This window comes from Neltuma alba, unplaced genomic scaffold (assembly GCF_004799145.2).
Source record: "Neltuma alba isolate B1F8T4 unplaced genomic scaffold, ASM479914v2 tig00004856_pilon, whole genome shotgun sequence".
NCBI classification, from domain to species: Eukaryota; Viridiplantae; Streptophyta; class Magnoliopsida; order Fabales; family Fabaceae; genus Neltuma; species Neltuma alba.
Window position 1 is genome coordinate 156114 of NW_021633882.1, and position 20035 is coordinate 176148.

General features: G+C 32.3%; 3 protein-coding genes across 3 annotated transcripts; all 3 read left to right on the top strand.

Annotated features, from left to right (window-relative positions):
* The first annotated feature begins 1304 nt into the window (after nt 1–1304).
* Nucleotides 1305–2998, top strand: LOC114745870 (scarecrow-like protein 3). The gene is made up of 2 exons (XM_028934044.1): nt 1305–1348; nt 1578–2998. The coding sequence occupies exons 1-2, from the start codon at nt 1339–1341 to the stop codon at nt 2897–2899; spliced, it is 1332 nt and encodes a 443-aa protein (XP_028789877.1). The 5' UTR covers nt 1305–1338; the 3' UTR covers nt 2900–2998.
* Nucleotides 2999–9377: 6379 nt separating this feature from the next.
* Nucleotides 9378–10781, top strand: LOC114745884 (scarecrow-like protein 3). The gene is made up of 2 exons (XM_028934057.1): nt 9378–9477; nt 9586–10781. Exons 1-2 carry the CDS (start codon nt 9378–9380, stop codon nt 10779–10781), a joined length of 1296 nt encoding a protein of 431 aa, XP_028789890.1.
* A 4353-nt stretch (nt 10782–15134) lies between these two features.
* Nucleotides 15135–16328, top strand: LOC114745885 (scarecrow-like protein 3). Its single transcript, XM_028934058.1, has one exon. The coding sequence runs from the start codon at nt 15135–15137 to the stop codon at nt 16326–16328; it is 1194 nt and encodes a 397-aa protein (XP_028789891.1).
* The last annotated feature ends 3707 nt before the right edge of the window (nt 16329–20035 follow it).

Here is a 20035-nt window from a genome sequence, read left to right on the forward strand (position 1 = left end):
CGCAATTCTTTAAGTGGATGGCCCTTTCCTGCATAAATCAAACTCTTGTTTTGGAGGCATTTCCTAGGACTTTTCTTGCATCTCTTTATCGTCATCATCTATAGAGCAACAACAAAACCAAAACTTGTTGTACTAAGTATCACTCCCTTGTAATAAATAGATAAATAAATCAATTTAGTCATATGTTTCCTTTTAAGATTAATTTTTTTTTCAATTATTATCTCTGATCTTTAATATAAAACCGGTTGATTAATTTAATAAGATTAAGGAAGCTAAATAAATTTTTCAATTATAATATATGTTATATGATCTTTCTAAAATATTTATATATTATTAGATTATATATAAGTTTATAAAGAAGACAAATTAGTTTGGAAAAAAAATGACAAATATAAATATTTTAAAGTAATTTATTTAGTTTTCTTAATATCTTCAAATTAGTTAACTGGGTCTTATATTAAAGATTGGAGAGAGTAAAAAAAAGCATTATGTACGAGATAAAAATACATTTTTAACAGCGGTCTTAAAAAATATACTGTAAACTTTAAAATAATAAAAGTTATAAATCAAATCCAAAGGGTTTGTACAAATAAACTCACTGTCTCAATTGAGTGGAAGAGTATTCAAAGATGAATCATCAATCATGCATATTAGATTAGGGGTGTTTGGCAACTTTGAAAAGTGCTTCTCAGAAGCACTTTTTCGCAAAATGAGGCAAACTTCTCCACATATTTACTTCGTAAACCGTAAAAGCATTTTTGAAACCATGGTTTGGTTTCCATCCAAGTAGTTAAAGTGTTAAACTACATATTAAACTTACTAATTGTCTATATATGAATGGTTGCTTTAACTTTCCCTTTTTTTTATCTATCTATAAACCAAGATTACCTGAAAATTTGGTTAAAGGAAACCTGCGTGAAGATTGTCATGTTGCTGTTTGTAATCGACTATGATTCCCTTGTTGGCCAGCAGAAACTCCTCTTTTGTCCACATACTGACAATTATAAGAGATAACTGTCCAGAAATTCTCATCTTCCTCTCTGGCTCATAACTTAAAAAACAAGATCACTATGAACCGGTGGTGACAAAATCAACCTCTTTTTGTCTGTTTTTTCTTAAGCCTTACCACAAAGAAACAGCTTCAATGTTTTCATCAGACTCAATTATCTTCTTTATAAACCCTCACTATAAGAATTGTGCAGCTTACTCAATTTTCAATATTTAGTTCCCGGAAGCTTCAAAGCCTCCTAGTTTGGTTTCTCAGCTGGGAGGTTTCTGGGAAATTTCTCAAGTTGATTTTTGTGTTCTTGTTCACTTGGTTCAGGAAGAGCAACCTGTATGGAGTCTGGTAATATACTTTCACCATGTGTTTTGTCTCTCTGCTTCATCAAAAATTTTTATTCTATTGTTTAAGATCCACAACACCAAAGTTAATATAATCCCTTTTCATCCATCGATAGAATCACACAGTGTTTCATTTTGATGTTTTAATGATGACCCTATGATTTCTTCATAAAAATCTTCATATTGCTTTGGAAATGACAAATATAACTTCGTTTCTGCTATTCTAAATATAGGCTCACCTTACCAGTGGCTGAGAGAACTGAGATGGGACAATGGAGGCTTTAACCCAATCTGTGTTCTTCTTGACTGTGCAAAATGTGTAGCAACTGGAAGCATTAAGAACGCAGACATGGGTCTTGAGTTCATCTCGCACCTTGCATCACCAGATGGTGATGCAGTTCAGAGAATGGTGGCTTATTTCAGTGAAGCCCTTGCTTACAGAATCATGAAGAATCTACCAGGTGTTTATAAAGCCCTCCATTCCTCAAAGCCCTCATCAACCTCAGAACAAATATTGGTCCAAAAATACTTCTTTGAGCTGTGTCCTTTCTTGAAACTAGCCTACTTGACCACAAATCAAGCCATTGTTGAAGCCATGGAAGGTGAAAAGCTTGTTCACATCATAGACCTTCATTCTTCTGAACCTGCACAGTGGGTTGACCTTATTACGACTCTGAAGAAACGCCCAGAAGGCCCTCCTCATTTGAAAATCACAGGGATTCATGAGAAGAAAGAAGTTTTGGATCAAATGGGGCTTCATTTGACCACTGAAGCAGGAAAATTGGACTTCCCTTTACAGTTTAATCCAATTGTGAGCAAGTTGGAAGATCTTGATGTAGAAAGCTTGCCTGTCAAGTCTGGAGAAGCTCTTGCAATAAGTTCTGTTCTTCAGCTTCATTCTCTTCTTGCAAGTGATGATGAAATAGCTGCAAGAAACTCACCAGCCACACCCATGAATCTGCAGAGAGTTGTTCATCAGCAACACATGAGCCAGAGGACTTTTGCAGAATACTTAGAGAAGGACATGATCAATGCTTATATCTCAAGTCCAGACTCAGCACTATCACCACTTTCTCTCAGTGCTTCTCCTAAAATGGGTATGTTTCTGAGTTCCCTAAGGAAACTCCAACCCAAACTGATGGTGATCACTGAGCAAGAATCAAACCTTAATGGGTCAAACCTAATGGAAAGGATAGAGAAGGCACTGTACTTCTACAGTCCATTGTTTGATTGCTTGGACTCAACTATTTCAAGGACTTCACTGGAGAGACAGAAGCTTGAGAGTGAACTTCTTGGGGAACAGATCAAGAGGATCATTGCTTGCGAGGGTTTTGAGAGGAAGGAAAGGTATGAGAAGCTTGAAAAATGGATTCCAAGGCTGGAAATGGCTGGTTTTAGGAGGGTGCCATTAAGTTACTTTGGGATGTTGCAGGCAAAGAGGTTGTTGCAGAGCTATGGGTATAAGTACAAGATTAGGGAAGAGAAGGATTGTTTGCTTTTGTGTTGGAGTGATAGGGCACTTTTTTCTGTATCAGCTTGGAGTTTCAGAAGATGAACAATGTGTGATATTGCTGCAATATTTGAAAGGTCCCTCGTATTATTATAGGGCCATGGTTTTGAAGAGATATAATTGAATAATATTTGATTACCCACTCATAAGTTTGGACACATTTTTCTACCAAATTAATTTAGCTTATGGCAAAACTTAATCAATCAATCTAACTAAATTGACACTGTTAGTGCCAAAATGAACAAAACAACAGAATGTGACTCAGCAGATAAAGAAAATGAAGGTCCATGTTTGCAAATTTAAAAATAAAATTCTTTCTAAACATGTAATTTGTATAATAGAAAAGAGATGGATGTAACAGTGAGTTTCAGGCATTATATAAGATATACCACATTGTATTTATATCTTTCTGGTTGCATGAAATACATGGTTATAGAAGATTTTGTTTACATTTTTCCACCAATATGTGATTGAATAAATAAAGGAAATGAGTCAGTAAAAATAACTCAGTTTTAACCATATTTAATTTATTTATTTTCTTGCTTTTCGGATTGACGGGTAAAAATAATAATAGGCGATATGGGTTCCAGGAGCTTACCAACATGGCTATCACATTAGTGGTGGGATTTGAACCCATGACTTTGTAAGTTATGAGCCAACTCTTTACTAACTGTACCAACTTTTCTTTGCTTAGTGATAGCATGTTATTTCTAAATGTAACAAGACGAATGACATAAAGTAGATCCATCATTATTGAGTAAATAAAACAAAATTAAACTAGTAAAATAAGATTTAACCCCAAAAAATATTATTCTAGTTTAGCATTTTGAAAAATATAAATCAATCTCTCGTGCGTTAGAATTTACTTTAAAACAAAAAAAAAAATTCAACTACTAAAATCCTAAATTAAAGTTTAATTATCACAAGTTAAATGGATGTAACCCTATTGCTATTTGGTGCTTTTTCCTAAATAAGATCATAACCGTCCTATTTATACAAGATGAACGACCTTCCCCGCCCAACGTGGTGCATATCTATATTTTTCTATTCCTAGTTTTAAACCACTTTCGGCAGTGGTTAATCCTTTAATGTTTTTTCAAATATGAAGAAGGCCATGGTTTTGGGCTCAATGGACTGAATATTCTTGATGTCTTGAGCCCAATTTGAGTTCATTTGGCCCAATAAACCTGAAATTGCACAGGAACAAATATGTGTGAGGGATATACTTGAAGAGTTCCTATAATATCTCGAACAAAATTGTCTCTAATATAAAGATATTTATACCTAGCCAGAAAACATATATATATATATATATATATTTTTTCCCTATATTTAACAAAGAATACCAAGATTTAATGCCATAAATTGAATGTTTTACATAGTATATTTTGGGCCAATCAATAATTTTTTATTTATATTTTTAAATTTAATTTTTTTTTCTAAGCTAGATTTGAAATTAATTCATTGATTTTTCTTCGATTGTAAATAAATACACTCTACACGCGTACATACACACACACACACACACACACACACACATATATATATATATATATATATATAGGTAACTTCATATGATCATATCCATTACTCTTGCTCTGCTTCATTTATATCCATACAAAATTCTATGCTTGTGTTTTAATTGTTCCTTATAATTTTATGTATTACATAGATATGCTCGACAGAATAAATTAATTATTATAGTTTTCTAAGGAACTACAGATATATTCTATGAAACTTTGCTTGTCCGACAGCAAATAATCCAAAAAGTTTCCGCCCTCGTAAAATCTCCCAGCCGAGCATAATCTTGTTAATCAGGATCCAATCTTGAAGTTAATGACAAGGAATTCTTCTTACGACTAAACAAGAAAGACAGATTAATTCGACTGTATATTATGTCTATATATAATTTTTTGAATTGGAGGGTTCCCACTTCCTATGTTTTATAAAAATTTTAGGATCACACATAAAATTAAATCTAATCATAACTTTTTTCTTATAAACAGGTTAATTAATTAAGTGTTAATAGTGTCAAGGCGTCTTGGATGACATTTGGGTTGTTCGATTGATTTTTCTCACTGTTATTTTAATTTTTAGTATTTAGTATAATTATGGAAACTTAAAATCTATGTGTTTCAATTTTTTAATACTATTATCTCATGTGAGAAAAGTAATTAAATTAGTTATTTATAAAAAAAAATATATGTTGATTTTCTTAAAATACACTCTTAAATAATTTGAATTGAAACTACTCGGTGATATAAATTCCTTTAATATACGCTATCAATAAGGTTAGTTTAAATGAATAAGAAAAACAAAATAAATTAAAATTTTATATCTAAAATCAAATTTAAGCTTAGTTCTTATATTAGAAATCAGAGGTAGTATTTCATAGTAAGTATCTCACTAAGATCACCTTTTAATTTGTTTCTAATTAAGCAACCTCACCTATGTAGTATTCCTCAATCCCAATTTATCCCTGATCCCTCCTACCTAACGTCACAAAATGGGCTTTTCATTTTTCCTTTTTGGTTGAAATGGGAACAAGAGGCAACAGCTTGATACAAATCAGGGAATTAGATTTGTGAGAATCTTATATATCCTTTTACTGTTTTACATGCATATTGACTAAGTTGCACAGATTGATACAAGAGTCAAAATATACAGGAACTCTATCAGTATCATGAGCATTCTCAGAGAATTTAGGATTAAACCATACATTGAAGGTGAAATTAAAAAAAAAAAACATATATCAAAAGAAATTTAAGGTTAAACTAATCAAAACTATCCTATAATTAAGATTACCGATGACAAAACAAATCCCCAAACTCTCTCTCTCTCTCTCTCTCTATAGCTATCTGTGTGTATATGTATGTGTGTAGGTCGAGGCCCGTGGCTAGGCATGAGAAGGGAAGACGTGCAAATAGATATATCTGTCTTCATAACAGTGGCCATTGAAGCTTTCATTTGTAACTATTTATGTCAGTATCTAGTAGACCTGATTGCGGATTAGGGTTCTCTATATTATATTATAAACGAGAGTTAAGGTATAATTTGCCTTAAAATTTTTTATTTAAAAGTATTGAATACCTTAAAGTTTTTCCAAACACAAATTTATCCTAAAAATTTAAAATTATTGAAATATTGTTCCCATATCATTAAAAAAACTAACATTTTTAATGGTATGGGAACAATATTTCAATAATTTTAAATTTTGTGAGGTAAATTTGTACCTAAAAAAACTCTCATATACCCAATGTTTCTGAGGAAAAAACTTTTAAGATAAATTTGCATCCTTTAACTCTATAAGCAAATATGTAAGAAGATGGAACCCATCTGCTGATATGTTTAGGTTAATTATTACTATCTCTATTTCCCTTTTTTTCTGCTGCCCAAAAAGCAAGATCAGTAGAAATATTAGACATGTGTAGCTCATCATGTACATATACTATATGGTCCCTATATTTATAACCGTATATATATCATGCTAAATAATGTTATATATAGACAGGCATATGTCTGTTGGGAAGCACACAGAAGATAAACGGAATTAAAATGATTAAACAATTGAAAATTAAAGGAGTGAAATAAGAAAAGAAAATAACAAAAGATGACACGTGAAATCTAACATGAGAAAACCCTGCGAGGGACAAAAATTTCATTAAAAAGAAGCTAAAAATATTAAATTGACTAATTAATAATATTTACTCAAATCTTAATTATAAATATAATGGAGATATGATGGATTGATAGATTTTGAGCAAAAATAATAAATAAAAATAATCAATAGATGGATTATAGAAATTTTATACAAAAACACTTTCAGCTAGTGGGCAATATTCATTAATTAAGGCTAACATAACAACATCTTTATATTTTCCTTTGTGTTTTTAAATTTAGGAGAAGAAATCTATGTTACATATTGATGAATTAGGTTTTAATGTCAAGAGCAAGCGCAACAATAGTAGGGAGTTCCATCAGCAACGTTTGCTCAAGTAGAAAGAATTCAAAGATTAATATTTTTTTTTTGACCTTGCAAAGGTTAACAATTTAAACCTTATGAGTAGGGAAAAAAATAACATTTGGGAAAACAAATCTTCATTGGTCTCAGCAATAATCGAATTTAAACCCGTAAGACGAATTTTGATCCTTAATATAAGAACTAATTTGACTTTTAATTTGATCTTAAATATAAGATCCCAATCCACTTTGTCTCTTATATTTATCTATTTTTTTCAAGATAGTCCTTGTAATAATTATACATGTTAAAGGTTTCATCAAATAGTAGTAACAAAGGTATTCTAAGAAAGATAATGCTTATTTGTTATAGGTAACTAACTTAACAAACTTTTTTAATCTACTCAAATTAATCAACTAACTCTTGTATTAAGGAATGGAAATAGTATCAAATATGTTTTATTATTGTACAAGGTTTTAGTTTGGTCCCTTAATTTAAAAAAAAGCATATTTTTAATCTTTTAATCTTAAAATTTTTTTTCTTAAATGATAATTTTTTGTAACAATTATTATTATTTTAAAAATTAAATTTAATATGTTAGCATTTGAAAATGTTTTGTTAACATTTAATATCTTAAGATCATTATTTTTTTTAATGGTTTTAAGGTTAAAAAACTAAAATATATTCTTTTAATTCTAAATGTAAAACCCATTTTGTAGTATAAATTACACGACAAAATGTGTTTTGCATTTAGGATTGTAGAAGTATTTTTTAAAGTTAAGGGACTAAATTGAAACCTTGTGTAAAGTTAAATGACTAAAATTATAACTTAGCTTATCAAATATTTAAAAAAAAAAAATGAAATATTTCAGCTTCACATTACTGAAAACATATGCTAAGAGGCAAACTTAATTAGTGAACGGGCACTGTACGACAAGAGATGACTTTATTAACAATGAGAATCGCAGAATATTCTATAATAAAATAAGTAATGTCCTCCAGATTTGAGGACATCTATAAGACACACACACACACACACATGTGAATTTTATTACGTGAAGTAATCAAGGAGAACCAGATCAGTATTTTTGTCTCATCACCCGCCTACAAGAAATTAAAATTTGAGGAAAACTTCAAGGGAATTTCCTGGCCAGAGTCTATAAATACCTTATCAAATTACAATTTGCTGTTTCCTCACTTCACATTACTTGGAAGCTCTTTGTTTTGCACTGGGTAGCTCACTTTCTTTTGGTGTGTTATCCATTAATGGTTTGAAGTCTCAAGGGTACTGCTCTTCATAATACAACCAGGTTATACACTCTCACATCTGAGCTCCATTTTAAGATTATCATAATGAAATTAGATACAAGGCTCCATGCACTACAAAAACTTGGAGGAACAAATTGCACTATCACAACTTACATGAATAGTGCAATTTGTTATAGATTTTGTACACACACACATATAGATCATCGGTTTTGAAGATTGACAAACAGGGGGGAAAAAAAAGATGTTAAGTTCTATTCAAGGGAAGAAAGCATTTCAGTTTTTTTAATCCAACTAGCATAACGTTTGGTTTTTTTGGGGCTTTTACACTGTAAATCATGAGGTACTGGTGTAGATTTTTTTTCTTTCTTGGGCTATTGTATCTGTCTCATGAAGATTTACTTCCATGAACAGGAACCGTTTGAGAAATTTCATTTTGAGCACATATATATACAGGAAATTTATATATTGCTCCTTCCTTTGACATCCAACAATTTGGGTTCTCTGGTGTACTGATCTTCATATAATGAAACCAGGTACGAACACTTGGATTTGAGCTTCCCTGAAGTCTTAGAATCAAATGGGCTTTGAATTGAAGATGAGGAAATAGACAAGAAGATGTGCTATTTCAATAGAACAAAACATAAATACAAATTTTTTCCCCCACTGTAAACTATTAATTTCCTCAGTGACATTTGAGTAACAGACTAACAGTGACGCCTTTTTGTGAAAATATCAATTTGAGAACCTACAAGCAGAAGTGCTAAAGAAGAATAGCCGTTTTTATTTATTTACATAAACTAATATATACTTAATACATAAAACAAACAAATAATAGTGTTTAATCCTTCTTGCCCATACATATAAACAATAGTTTGTGAAAACCTGACGGGGTCAGAAGAATTAGTCCTAGAGGAACATGTCCATCTTTCATTTTCTTTTCACAGAAATCTTTTTCTTGGTATTTAAAGCATGAATGCTTTCATCCTTGTCCATCAACTAATCCAGGAAGAGACCCTCTCAGGAGGAAATAGGATTCATTAACTACCACTTACCCCAATTGGAGATCAATTTCATCCTTATATATATATAGTGTGTGTGTGTGTGTAGAAACTACTTAATATTTTCTGCAATCTTGAATGAAAAGAGGCAGATTGAATAATAATAATAATAATAATAATAATAATAATAATAATAATAATAGTAATAATAATAATAATATAACTCAGCCCACTTCTCAATGAAATTTTGAATTAACAAGAGACATAATGAATATCTCCTAACAATAATTAAGATATTATGGTTAAGATTATAGTCAAGCTTTTATGGAGTACAGTCCATGCTCGTCAAGATGATCATCTTTTTCAGAGCACATTCCATGCTCATCAAGATGATCAATGTTTGGCCTTCTGCAGAGCACATTCATTGCTCATCAAGAGGATCAGCTTTTACCTGCTAGTGCTTCTTAGTTCTTTATTCATCTCTGGTTGTCTCTCTCTTTGAACAGATTCATCAAGGCAATGCTTCAGTGGCCTAAAAGGGGAAGACAGAGGCATATTTCTTATTCGTCACCTGGCAATCTGTGCTAAGTGTATTGAAGATGGTGACTTCAAGAATGCAGGCATTGCACTCAAGGACATTGCTTGTGTTTCTTCACTTGATGGAGATACAATGCAGAGGCTTGCTACTTTCTTCGAAATGGCATTTAGTTACAGGCTGATCAAACAGATTCGCCATGTGCCTGGAGTCTTTAATTGTTTGAAATTTCCCTGGTCAACTTCAGAACGACAATATGCCAGAAAGTTGTTCTTTGACTTTCTCCCATTCTTGAAGTTCTCTTATCTGATCACCAACCAGGCTATTCTTGAAGCCATGGGAGAAGAACCAGTGTTTCATATAATTGATCTCAGTGCCAGTAATGCTGCTCAATGGGTGTATCTTCTTCAAACTTTGAAAGAGCAACATCAAGGAAGCCGACTGCCTCTTGTGAAGATCACCATGATACATGAGAATAAAGATATTCTGGAAAAAATGGGGTTTGAATTGATTCAGAAAGCTCAAAAAATGAATTTCCCGTTCGAACTCTATGCCATTGTTGGCCAATTAGAGAATATTTGCTTTGAGACATTGCCTCATTTGAAGCCAGGAGAGCCCATTGCTATAAGTTCTGTTCTCATTCTCCATTCTCTTCTTGCAGTTGATGATCAAGTCAGCCCTGATTCAGATGTTCTACTTAAGATGAGGCAGTTTCTAATTCAGCTTTGGAAACTCCATCCCAGGCTCATGGTCATTACGGAACAAGAATCAGATAACAATGGGCCTAGTTTGACAGATACGCTTGATAAGGCACTGAACTTCTATGCTGCACTGTTCGATTGCTTGGAAGCTAATGTTCCAAAGGAGAGAGAAATAGAGAGAATCATGGTGGAAAGAATGATTCTTGGGGAGGAGATAAAGAATATGGTTGCTTGTGATGGAGTTGATAGAAAAGAGAGGCATGGAAAGTTTCTGAAGACATGGCGTCCATCGCTTCAATTAGCTGAGTTCAGGAGGGTGTCTATGAATTATGAAAGAATGCTGCAGGTGACAACGCCATTAATGCAGAACTATGGGCCAGGATACAAGTTAATAGAGAACAATCAGTGTTTGTTTACATGCTGGAACGATCTTCCACTCTATTCTATATCAGCCTGGAGGTACTGATAATGGATAAAATTTCAGAAGAATTACTGTAAGTTCTCGAAGTAGGAATATAATCATTAAAAAGTTATAATAACAACTGAGCGGCATGCAATTACGGCAGGTTTATGCTGCTCATTTGTCATTAGGACTTTCTAGTGATTACATTCTTTCCTTTTGACCTCATACTAATTCTTCCTGAACTTTCAAGGTAGACTTGATCACTATACTAATTAAACCACACTTTACAAACCCAGTCACACAACCAAAGCTGGCAACATGATCAAGGTAGAGTTTTGGTCAATAAAATATATAGTGCAAATTGCCTTCTGCTGAATGATTGGATTGACCCAAGTCTACCTTGAACAAAAATGAACATTGCCTTTGGTTGTTTGATTTGGGTTCGTAAAGTGTGGTTTAATGATATTGATCCTTATGGGGTTGCTCTGAGCTAGAGATATGATGTATGCTTTGAATAATGAGACAACTGGTTGTCAGCAAATAGATGGCAGATGGAGATGCGATTTGATTCTGTGGACGGCCTTCAGAAGAGTCGCTATATGCCCCCGATGATCAGAAATCTGTTCTTTAACGTAATTCTTAATTTCTGATTCTGATTGGATGGGCTCCCTTCACTTCAAGAACTAGTAATGCTTTTATTGTAGGTTGATGCTTAGGTTACTTTTCGTTTTGGTGCGTGTGTCTGCTTTTTTTTTTTTTTCCCGGTTAATAAAATGTACTCTTGTTTTGGCCAGTAATAATATGAAGCAAAAAATGTGCAAACGTATAAGTGCATAGGAAGTTCATCTATGCATATTGAGCATAAGTCAGAAGTCAAAAGTCAAAAGATGGAGTACCTTGAAAGGAGAATGAGAAGCTTTGGACATCTTAAAAACCCAAGTTTATGCATCTTTTCACTCCATTATATATCTATTGTGAAGTCTGTCGGATGTGGGACTTCTCACATCATGTCAAGTCCAACATCCTAATATTATTGATACATGTAGAATCATTTGAGTATGATGGGAAAATAAGAGCTATTATAACATCCACAAAAGTCTCAATAAAGATTAATTCAATTATCAAATACTACTTCTGATTCTAATTATACGATCTTATTTATAATCTTATAAATAAGGCCTAGGACTGGAGATAGTATTAAAAATACAAATCAAACCTCATTTAAATGTTGGTTCATACCACATCTAGATATACCGGATCATCCTTGCCTATGGAAAATGATTAGATTTGACATATAGGGTAAAAATTAAAAAAAAAAATTAATTGAGCTGCAAGTTGTGTAAAGCTTATTTATATCATCGAATTCTTCTTATTGTCTAAGGATTCATTACAGAGAAAGAATTTTTTTTCAACTTATAGGAAATATCTTTTATCCATCAGAAAAACTAATCTTATTCAAAGTACATATAGTGCATGAATGGAAAATTCTCCCAATTATATTCACTTCCTAAGTAAGAGTTGAAAACTAAAATACCACCTTTAGTTTTAAATATAAGATTTACTTTATAATGCAAATTCTATATACTACCTTTGGTCCTAATAATAAAAGCTAGTTGACTAATTTAAAGAGATTAAGGAAAGAAATTAAGTTAGTTATTTATAATAAATAGGTGGTGTCTTTCTTAAAATATCCTTACTAATCAAGTGTATTGGCTAGAACTACCATTGTTATACCTTGGGAAAAAATGGATAAATATGAGAGACAAAAGTGGATTGAAGTTTTATATTTAGAAACAAAATAAAAGTCAAACAAGGTCTTATATTGAGAACCGGAGGCAGTATTGATTAGTGGCATATTTAAAGGGATCAACAACAAAGTTAGTACTACCTCCGGTCTTTAATATAAGACCCTGTTTAACTTTTATTTTGGTCCTAAATATAAGACCCTAATCCACTTTGTCTCTCATATTTATACACTTTTTTTCAAAGTAGCCCTTCTAACAATGGTAGTTTTAGTCAATATACTTGATTAATAAGGATATTTCAGGAAAGACAACACCTATTTAGGACAAATAACTAACTCAACTTACTTTCTTAATCTCCTCAAATTAGTCAACTAGCTCTTATAATTAGAACCGGAGGTAGTATTAGTTAATGGTTCTGTCATATGGCCAGCTGGAGTTGAAAAAACTTGTTCAAAAGCTTCAATATTCATTCACAACTTTGGGATTAATATAGTGATGTTGTTCCCTATGGCCGGGTGAATCTTCTGGGACAGTTCTTCGGTATCTACGCTCGTATACAACAATGTCCTCGGTTCTTGCTTCATCTGTGTCTTCTTCGTAACAGAGCTAAGGACAAGCTCGTCATCACTCATTTATCACAATAAGGCTGGCTCTTAAGTTACTTCAAGAGTTAACAAGGGACGTTAGTCTCTGTGAATGGGAGAAACAAGGGACAAAGTTATTGGTCTTGTATAGAGCACACACAAACACTACCTTAATATAATTAAGAGCATGTTTGATTTTAAATTAGTTAATATGATATGTTTTATCTTAAATATCTTAAGTATTTTTCTTAATTTTCTTCCTCCCTTTGTTAATTAATTATTGTTTAGGGAATATCAATAGAGTTAATTTGAAAAAAAAATTGATAAAGATGTGAAATAGGTCTTATATATAAGATCAACGTCAACTCCTCAATTAAGTCTTACATTAATTACCAGAGGAGTAACTAATTTACAGACATTAAGAAAGTTAGTTAAGTTAATTATTATAATAAATAGATATTGTCTTTTCTAAAATATCCCTATCAATGATGTATATTGAAATACTCTTTCATGTAAACTTCACAACTAATCATCATAAGGATTACTTGAGGGTAAATTTAATAAATATTATAGACAAAATATATTGAAATATTATATTTAAGACTAAATTAAACCTCCGACTAGTTATTATATTAAGTACGAGATGTAGTGTGTATATATATATGAAGGAAATGTCACAAAGAAACTTAATTCCAAAAATGTCCCTTGAGATTTAGAGTCATTAGACCATTTCATAGGACCCATATGTCAATAATACTTACATGTGGTTCTGGCATTAATTTTTTCAAGATATTCTCCTTCCCGTTTGTTTATGCAGATAAATCCAAACAAATTGTCGATAAATACCTGTCTCGGGTAATGCTCCATCACTTTACCCCGAAACCCAAAAACCATATAATACCAACTCTTAATCTCTGTTTGGAGACCCTGCCCTCTCACCCTCTTGTGTTATCTTCATAATGGACCCAGGTATGTCCCAGCGCACGTGCGCGCGTATGTGAACGAGACACTATGATTATATTCCTGAAATTTGCACTAAAATAGATCTTATATTTAGAATCGGAAATAATATACTTCAGCTTAAAATTTGAATAGATTCCTTATTATTCGTATGTTATATTTTTTTTTTGGCCAAAATATTATTTGTATGTTATTAAATCTACACTAATGTTTTTATTTATTTATTTTTGGTCCTTTTCTTTCGTTTTCCTAGCTTCTATATAAGCATGTAGCACCGAAATGGATACATGTATTAGATATGATATAAGGAAATATTAGGTATGTCAATTTTAAAAATTTTAGGATACAATACGCAGGAATTGGAATCCAAAGTAATGTTTTACAAAACCCCAATCTATGATATAAAAACTATTCGTTTAATTTGAGTAGATTAAAAAAATTAGATAAATTAGTTAATTATAACATATGCGATATGACCTCCTTAAAATACTCTTAGATAACATTAGATTATATATTAGTCTATAAATTAAGTAAATGATAAATTTTAAAATCTATTGAGATTTTATATTTAAAACCAATTTGAATCCTCCAACTAGTTTCGATACATTATCTAGCGGTATGATAAACTGATAATTGAATAAAATTTCCCGTAGATGAGGTGAAGATTTGATAATCACATGATACTTAAGATTATTATTTGAATGTTAGTTCAATGACTCATATATACTTTGACTTCATAAAATGCTGCATTTAGACTTTATGTATAGGCGTAGTACAAAATACGCATCAAACATTCAGACATATAAGCTTGTCGTAAATCCTGACTAAATAACTTTAACCAAAGAGCTTCAAATACAATCATCGTATACACAACTCAGAGACCCATAGCTAAAAATAATATAAAAGAGGCAAGCCCAAATATAATCATATGTAAAACTTTGCATTATTGAATACTGTTATGAGTGGGAATCTCACAGATAAAATGTGATTTATAATTTCAAGAGGCTGTCTCGCCCAACGTAACCAAATTGGTCTCCTTTTTATGCCTTGTTTCTTCCTGTTTCCTAATTCATTTCTCTCTGCCTCTCTCCTTGTATATAGTTTCGCCAAGGCAAAACCTCAGAGACATGAAAGTGGAAGACAGGGCCTTATGCTTAGTTCATCTGCTGAAGACTTGTGCTAGCTATACAGAAGATGGTGAGTTCAAGAAGGCAGGTTCTAGACTCGAGTGCATTGCTACTGTTGCTGCAGCTGATGGTGATCTGATGCAGAGGCTAGCTACTTATTTTCTTGACGGGCTTTCTTACAGGTTGGTCAAGAATATTCATGGTGTGCCTGAAGCTCTAAGTCTGCTGTCAATTCCCTTTTCAACGTTACTACAGCAATATGCCAGGAAGTTGTTCTTTGAGTTCTGTCCATTCTTGAAGTTCTCTCATATGATCACAAATCAAGCTATTGTTGAAGCCATGGGGGGAGATCAAGTGGTTCATATCATTGATCTTAATGCCTGTGATGCTGCACAATGGATATGTCTTCTTTATGGTTTGAAAGAAAAATGGCAAGGAATTGCAGTACCTTATGTGAAGATTACTGGGATTCATGAGAATAAAGGGGTTTTGGAGCAAACGGGGATTCAATTGATTCAAGAAGCTGAGAAAATGGGCATCCCCTTGAACTTCTATCCCATTGAGAGCCAATTGGAGAAACTTTGCTTTGAGAATTTGCCTGTCAAACCAGGAGAGCCCCTTGCTATAAGTTCTGTTCTTCAGCTACATTCTCTTCTGGCAGTTGATGATCAAATCAGTCCTGATTCAGTCTTGCCACCCAATCCTTCACAGTTCGATTCGCCTAAGATGAGTTGGTTTCTGAATAACCTTTGGAAACTCAAACCTAGGTTAATGGTCATTACAGAACAAGAATCAGATAATAATGCGCCTTCATTGACAGAAAGGCTTGATAAAACACTGAACTTCTATGCTGCACTGTTTGATTGCTTGGAAGCTAATGTTCCAAAAGAAAGAGCAATAGAGAGAATCATGGTGGAGAGGATGCTTCTTGGGGAGGAGATAAAGAACATTATATCTTGTGATGGAGTTGACAGAAAAGAGAGGCATGGCAAGTTTTATAAGACATGGCATCCCTGGCTTGAATTGGCTGGATTTAAGAGGGTTCCATTTCACTATGAAAGAATGTTGCAGATAACAAGGCCATTGCAGAGCTATGGGCGCGGATACAAGTTACTGGCAGACTCCAATAATCAATGCCTGTTTACATGTTGGAATGATCTTCCACTCTATTCTATATCAGCCTGGAAGTTCTAAGGGAAAACTCCATGACACTTGGTCAGCACAATAGGCATCTAACTAGTATCCAGTGACCCCAAGTATTTTTTTTCAATTGCATTTAGTATCCTAACCTAATTTTTAGTGTATCCAACACCCTAAAGTGTTTTTCTAATGGCACCCACTATCCTAAAATATTTTCTTGTGCATAAAAAATGCTTTAAAGACAAAATTATACCAAAAATTACTTTAGGATACTTGGTGCTGCTGGAAAAATAGTTTAGGATACTAAATATACTAAAAATTAGTTTAAGATACTGAGTGTTACTAGAAAAATACTTCAGGTTCCTAAAATATATACAAACAGAGCATCTTATTGTAAATAAAATAAAAGTCTTAGTTATGGCTCTACTCTAACTTCGCCTGTTGCTTAAGCTGGATCTTATTCAAATCAATCACGACAAGGTACCAAATCAAAACCATCAAAATTATTTTGATAGAGTAGGTACTTGTAATACCAACAATTTAAACAGAGGCGATTTACTGGTAGGGCTAAAGGAAGAAGTGGGAAACAATAAAAATGGTCTTACAAGACTCAGCACCAAGTGTGCTGGAAATATGGTCATGTGGCCTTGCACCATTAACAGAGACTCAATCAAATGTACACTAGCCCCCTGTCCACTTTAATTCCACAATCAGAATGACACTAACATCAAATGGAAAAATGATTACCACGCTAGCCACACCTTAAATGTTGTATGATTTCTTTGGATCCCTTTCAATAAAGGAGAGATAGAGAGAAAAGAAAAAACAACATAAGAAACAAGAAGATAAAGAGATACAGATCTGACCCATATTTCTTTCTCTCTCTTGATTGATGCCCTCTTATATCAGAGGGGATCTAGATCTAGTGTAAAATCTCAATTCGAAGCCTAATTCACGTACCACCAATCTCATCAATATATCAATACATCTATAAAAGTTACAGAGAGTTACACCATTCACAAGTCATACATAAACAATGCAGCTTATCTTTGGCTTTATATAAATGCAAAAGGCTCACGTCTGCTTATAGAATCAAAGTAATCCCATGAATATAACAACCAAAAATGGTTCCAAGCAAATGGAAAGGGCAATGCTATAAGCATGTTGGACGTGCTTCTATTTGAATCTCACTAGTTTCAATCTCTCTAGAGTTAGACCATGTAGGCTCAGGAGAGGTTTGAGCTTTTGTCCTGATTACAGTATAAATCTGGCCAAATTACATAAGTACTACTGCTTCTCGTCCTTAATATAAAAGTTGGATAACTAATTTGAAAAGATTAAGAAAATTTACTAAATTGGTTAATTGTAACAAATGTATGTTGACTTTCTTAAATTATCCTGTTTAATTATGTACATTGGAACTATTTATTAATGGAAACTCCTCACAATCAATAAGGATATTTTAGAGAAAACATTATAAATGTGGGAGGCAAAATGAATTAAGGTCTTATATTTAAAACTAAATCTAATTCCACAACTAGGTCTTATATTTAAAACTAGAAGTAGCATATTGTTTGTTCTCAATGTAGGTAGTTAAAATTTTATTCAATGAAAATACGCGTCTCATGGTCATAAACAAAACTACGAAACATTGCATTTTGCTTTTGTTCTTATCCTTTTCCTCCTGATTATATGGCAATTTGGCTGGAATTAGTTAAACACTGTTTTGTCTTCTTAATTCAGCTAGATAGTTAATTACAATGAAAATTTCTATACATGCATTGTGCATTACTTGGGTCTTTAACTCAAAGCAAGTAAAATAATACTACCTCCGGTCCTTAATATAAGACCCTGTTTGACTTTTATTTTGGTTCTAAATATAAGACCCCAATCCACTTTGTCTCATATTTATACATTTTTTTCCCAAAGTAGCCCTTCTAATAATGATAGTTCTAATCAATACACTTGATTAGCAAAGATATTTTAAGAAAGACAACACTTATTTAGGACACATAACTAACTCAACTTACTTCCTTAATCTCCTCAAATTAGTTAACTGGCTCTTATAATTAGGACCGGAGGTAGTAATAGAAGAGTTTTTTTTTTTTTTAAAATGTGAGTATATCAAGGGCATTCTCCGAGTCAGCTATCTGTTAGCTATGCCGAACCTTGTTAATGATAATAGAAGACTATATTTACTGTAGGGAATATCTACATAGGAAATTGGTAAATAAGTTTGTCCATCAAGTCAACTACTTTAATGATCATATTTGATCCAAAAATGGTTACCAAAACTTTAAGGACATCTATGGTGAATAAATTTATGATATAGAGTTCTCGACTTCAAAGGGCATCATAAGATTTCCGTCCACATTCGGGCATTCTATTAATCAAGAAGATTTAGTACTTGTTTGGTTTTTTGTTTTGAAAACAATTTTGTTTCTAAAAACAGAAAAACAAAAAAACTTGTTTGGTAAGTTGTTTTTAGTTGATTGTTTTAAAAAACAAAAAACAGTACTACTTCCGGTCTTAATTATAAGAGCTAATTGACTAATTTGAGGAGATTAAGGAAAGAAGTTAAGTTAGTTATTTGTAATAAATATGTGTTGTCTTTCTTAAAATATTCTTACTAATCAAGTGTATTGGCTAGAGCTACTATTATTAGAAGGACTATTTTGGAAAAAAAAAACATAAATATGAAAGACAAAGTAGATTGGGGTCTTATATTTAGGACCAAAATAAAAGTCAAACAAAGTCTTATATTAAGGACTGGAGGTAGTAACATGTTTTTAAAAACCAAAAAACCAAAACAACTTTTACATGTTTTTCTATTTTTGTTTTTTGTTTTTTATTTTTTGTTTTGAAAAATTTTGAGAAATCCTCTTCTCTTATCATCTACTATCCACCACTTATTGTTACCAACGACAACTATCACATACCAAGTGTGGTTTTCTATGGGTTTTTTCTTTCAAACATGTTTTTTTTAAATTATTATCTAAACAAATTCTTTTGTTTTTTTTGTTTTCAAAACTTGTTCTAGAAAATTTTTTTTATAAAATTGTTTTGAGAACAAGAAAACAAAGAACAAAAACAAACAAGCCCTTACTTTCTTTGTTTCTTCCTCCGTATGGCTTAGTCAAAGACAAAAGAGAGTTTGTCCATATCCGTTTCATTTTCCCTACATAATAAAAAATAACTTTGTGACATTCGTCTTTAAAAAAAAGAAAAAAAGAAAAAGAAACAAAAGCAAAACCAGTGAGAGAACCTTTTAGATAAATCCAAACAATTAAATGAGAAAACATAGAGCCGTTCATCACTAGAAATACCCATGTCAATTTACAATTTCTATTCCCTCACTTTCTCATCAAACCTAAAAGCCCTTCACTCCAGCTTTTTGTTCTCTCTTTGGAGATCCAACAATTTGAATCTCTGGTGTATTGATGGATGCAGGTATGTGCTCTTGGATTTGTGATTCCTTTTAAGTTTCAAAATGAGATGGTTTATGAAAACGAGATAACACTGATTGGTTTTAGGTTTGGAATAGAATTTTCAATTTTGAGATGTTGGCATAGAATTTTATTTCTTTCTTGATATTGTGTCTATTTTCCAGATACCTATGCCCCATGAACAGATCCCATTTGTGATAATGTCAATTCAAGCACATACGATCAGGAGAAGTCAATTGTTATTTACATGCATCAAAGTGTATAACTTCTAAAATAAAAAAATAATCTCGTGCTAAGTCCTTCATGCATCATACT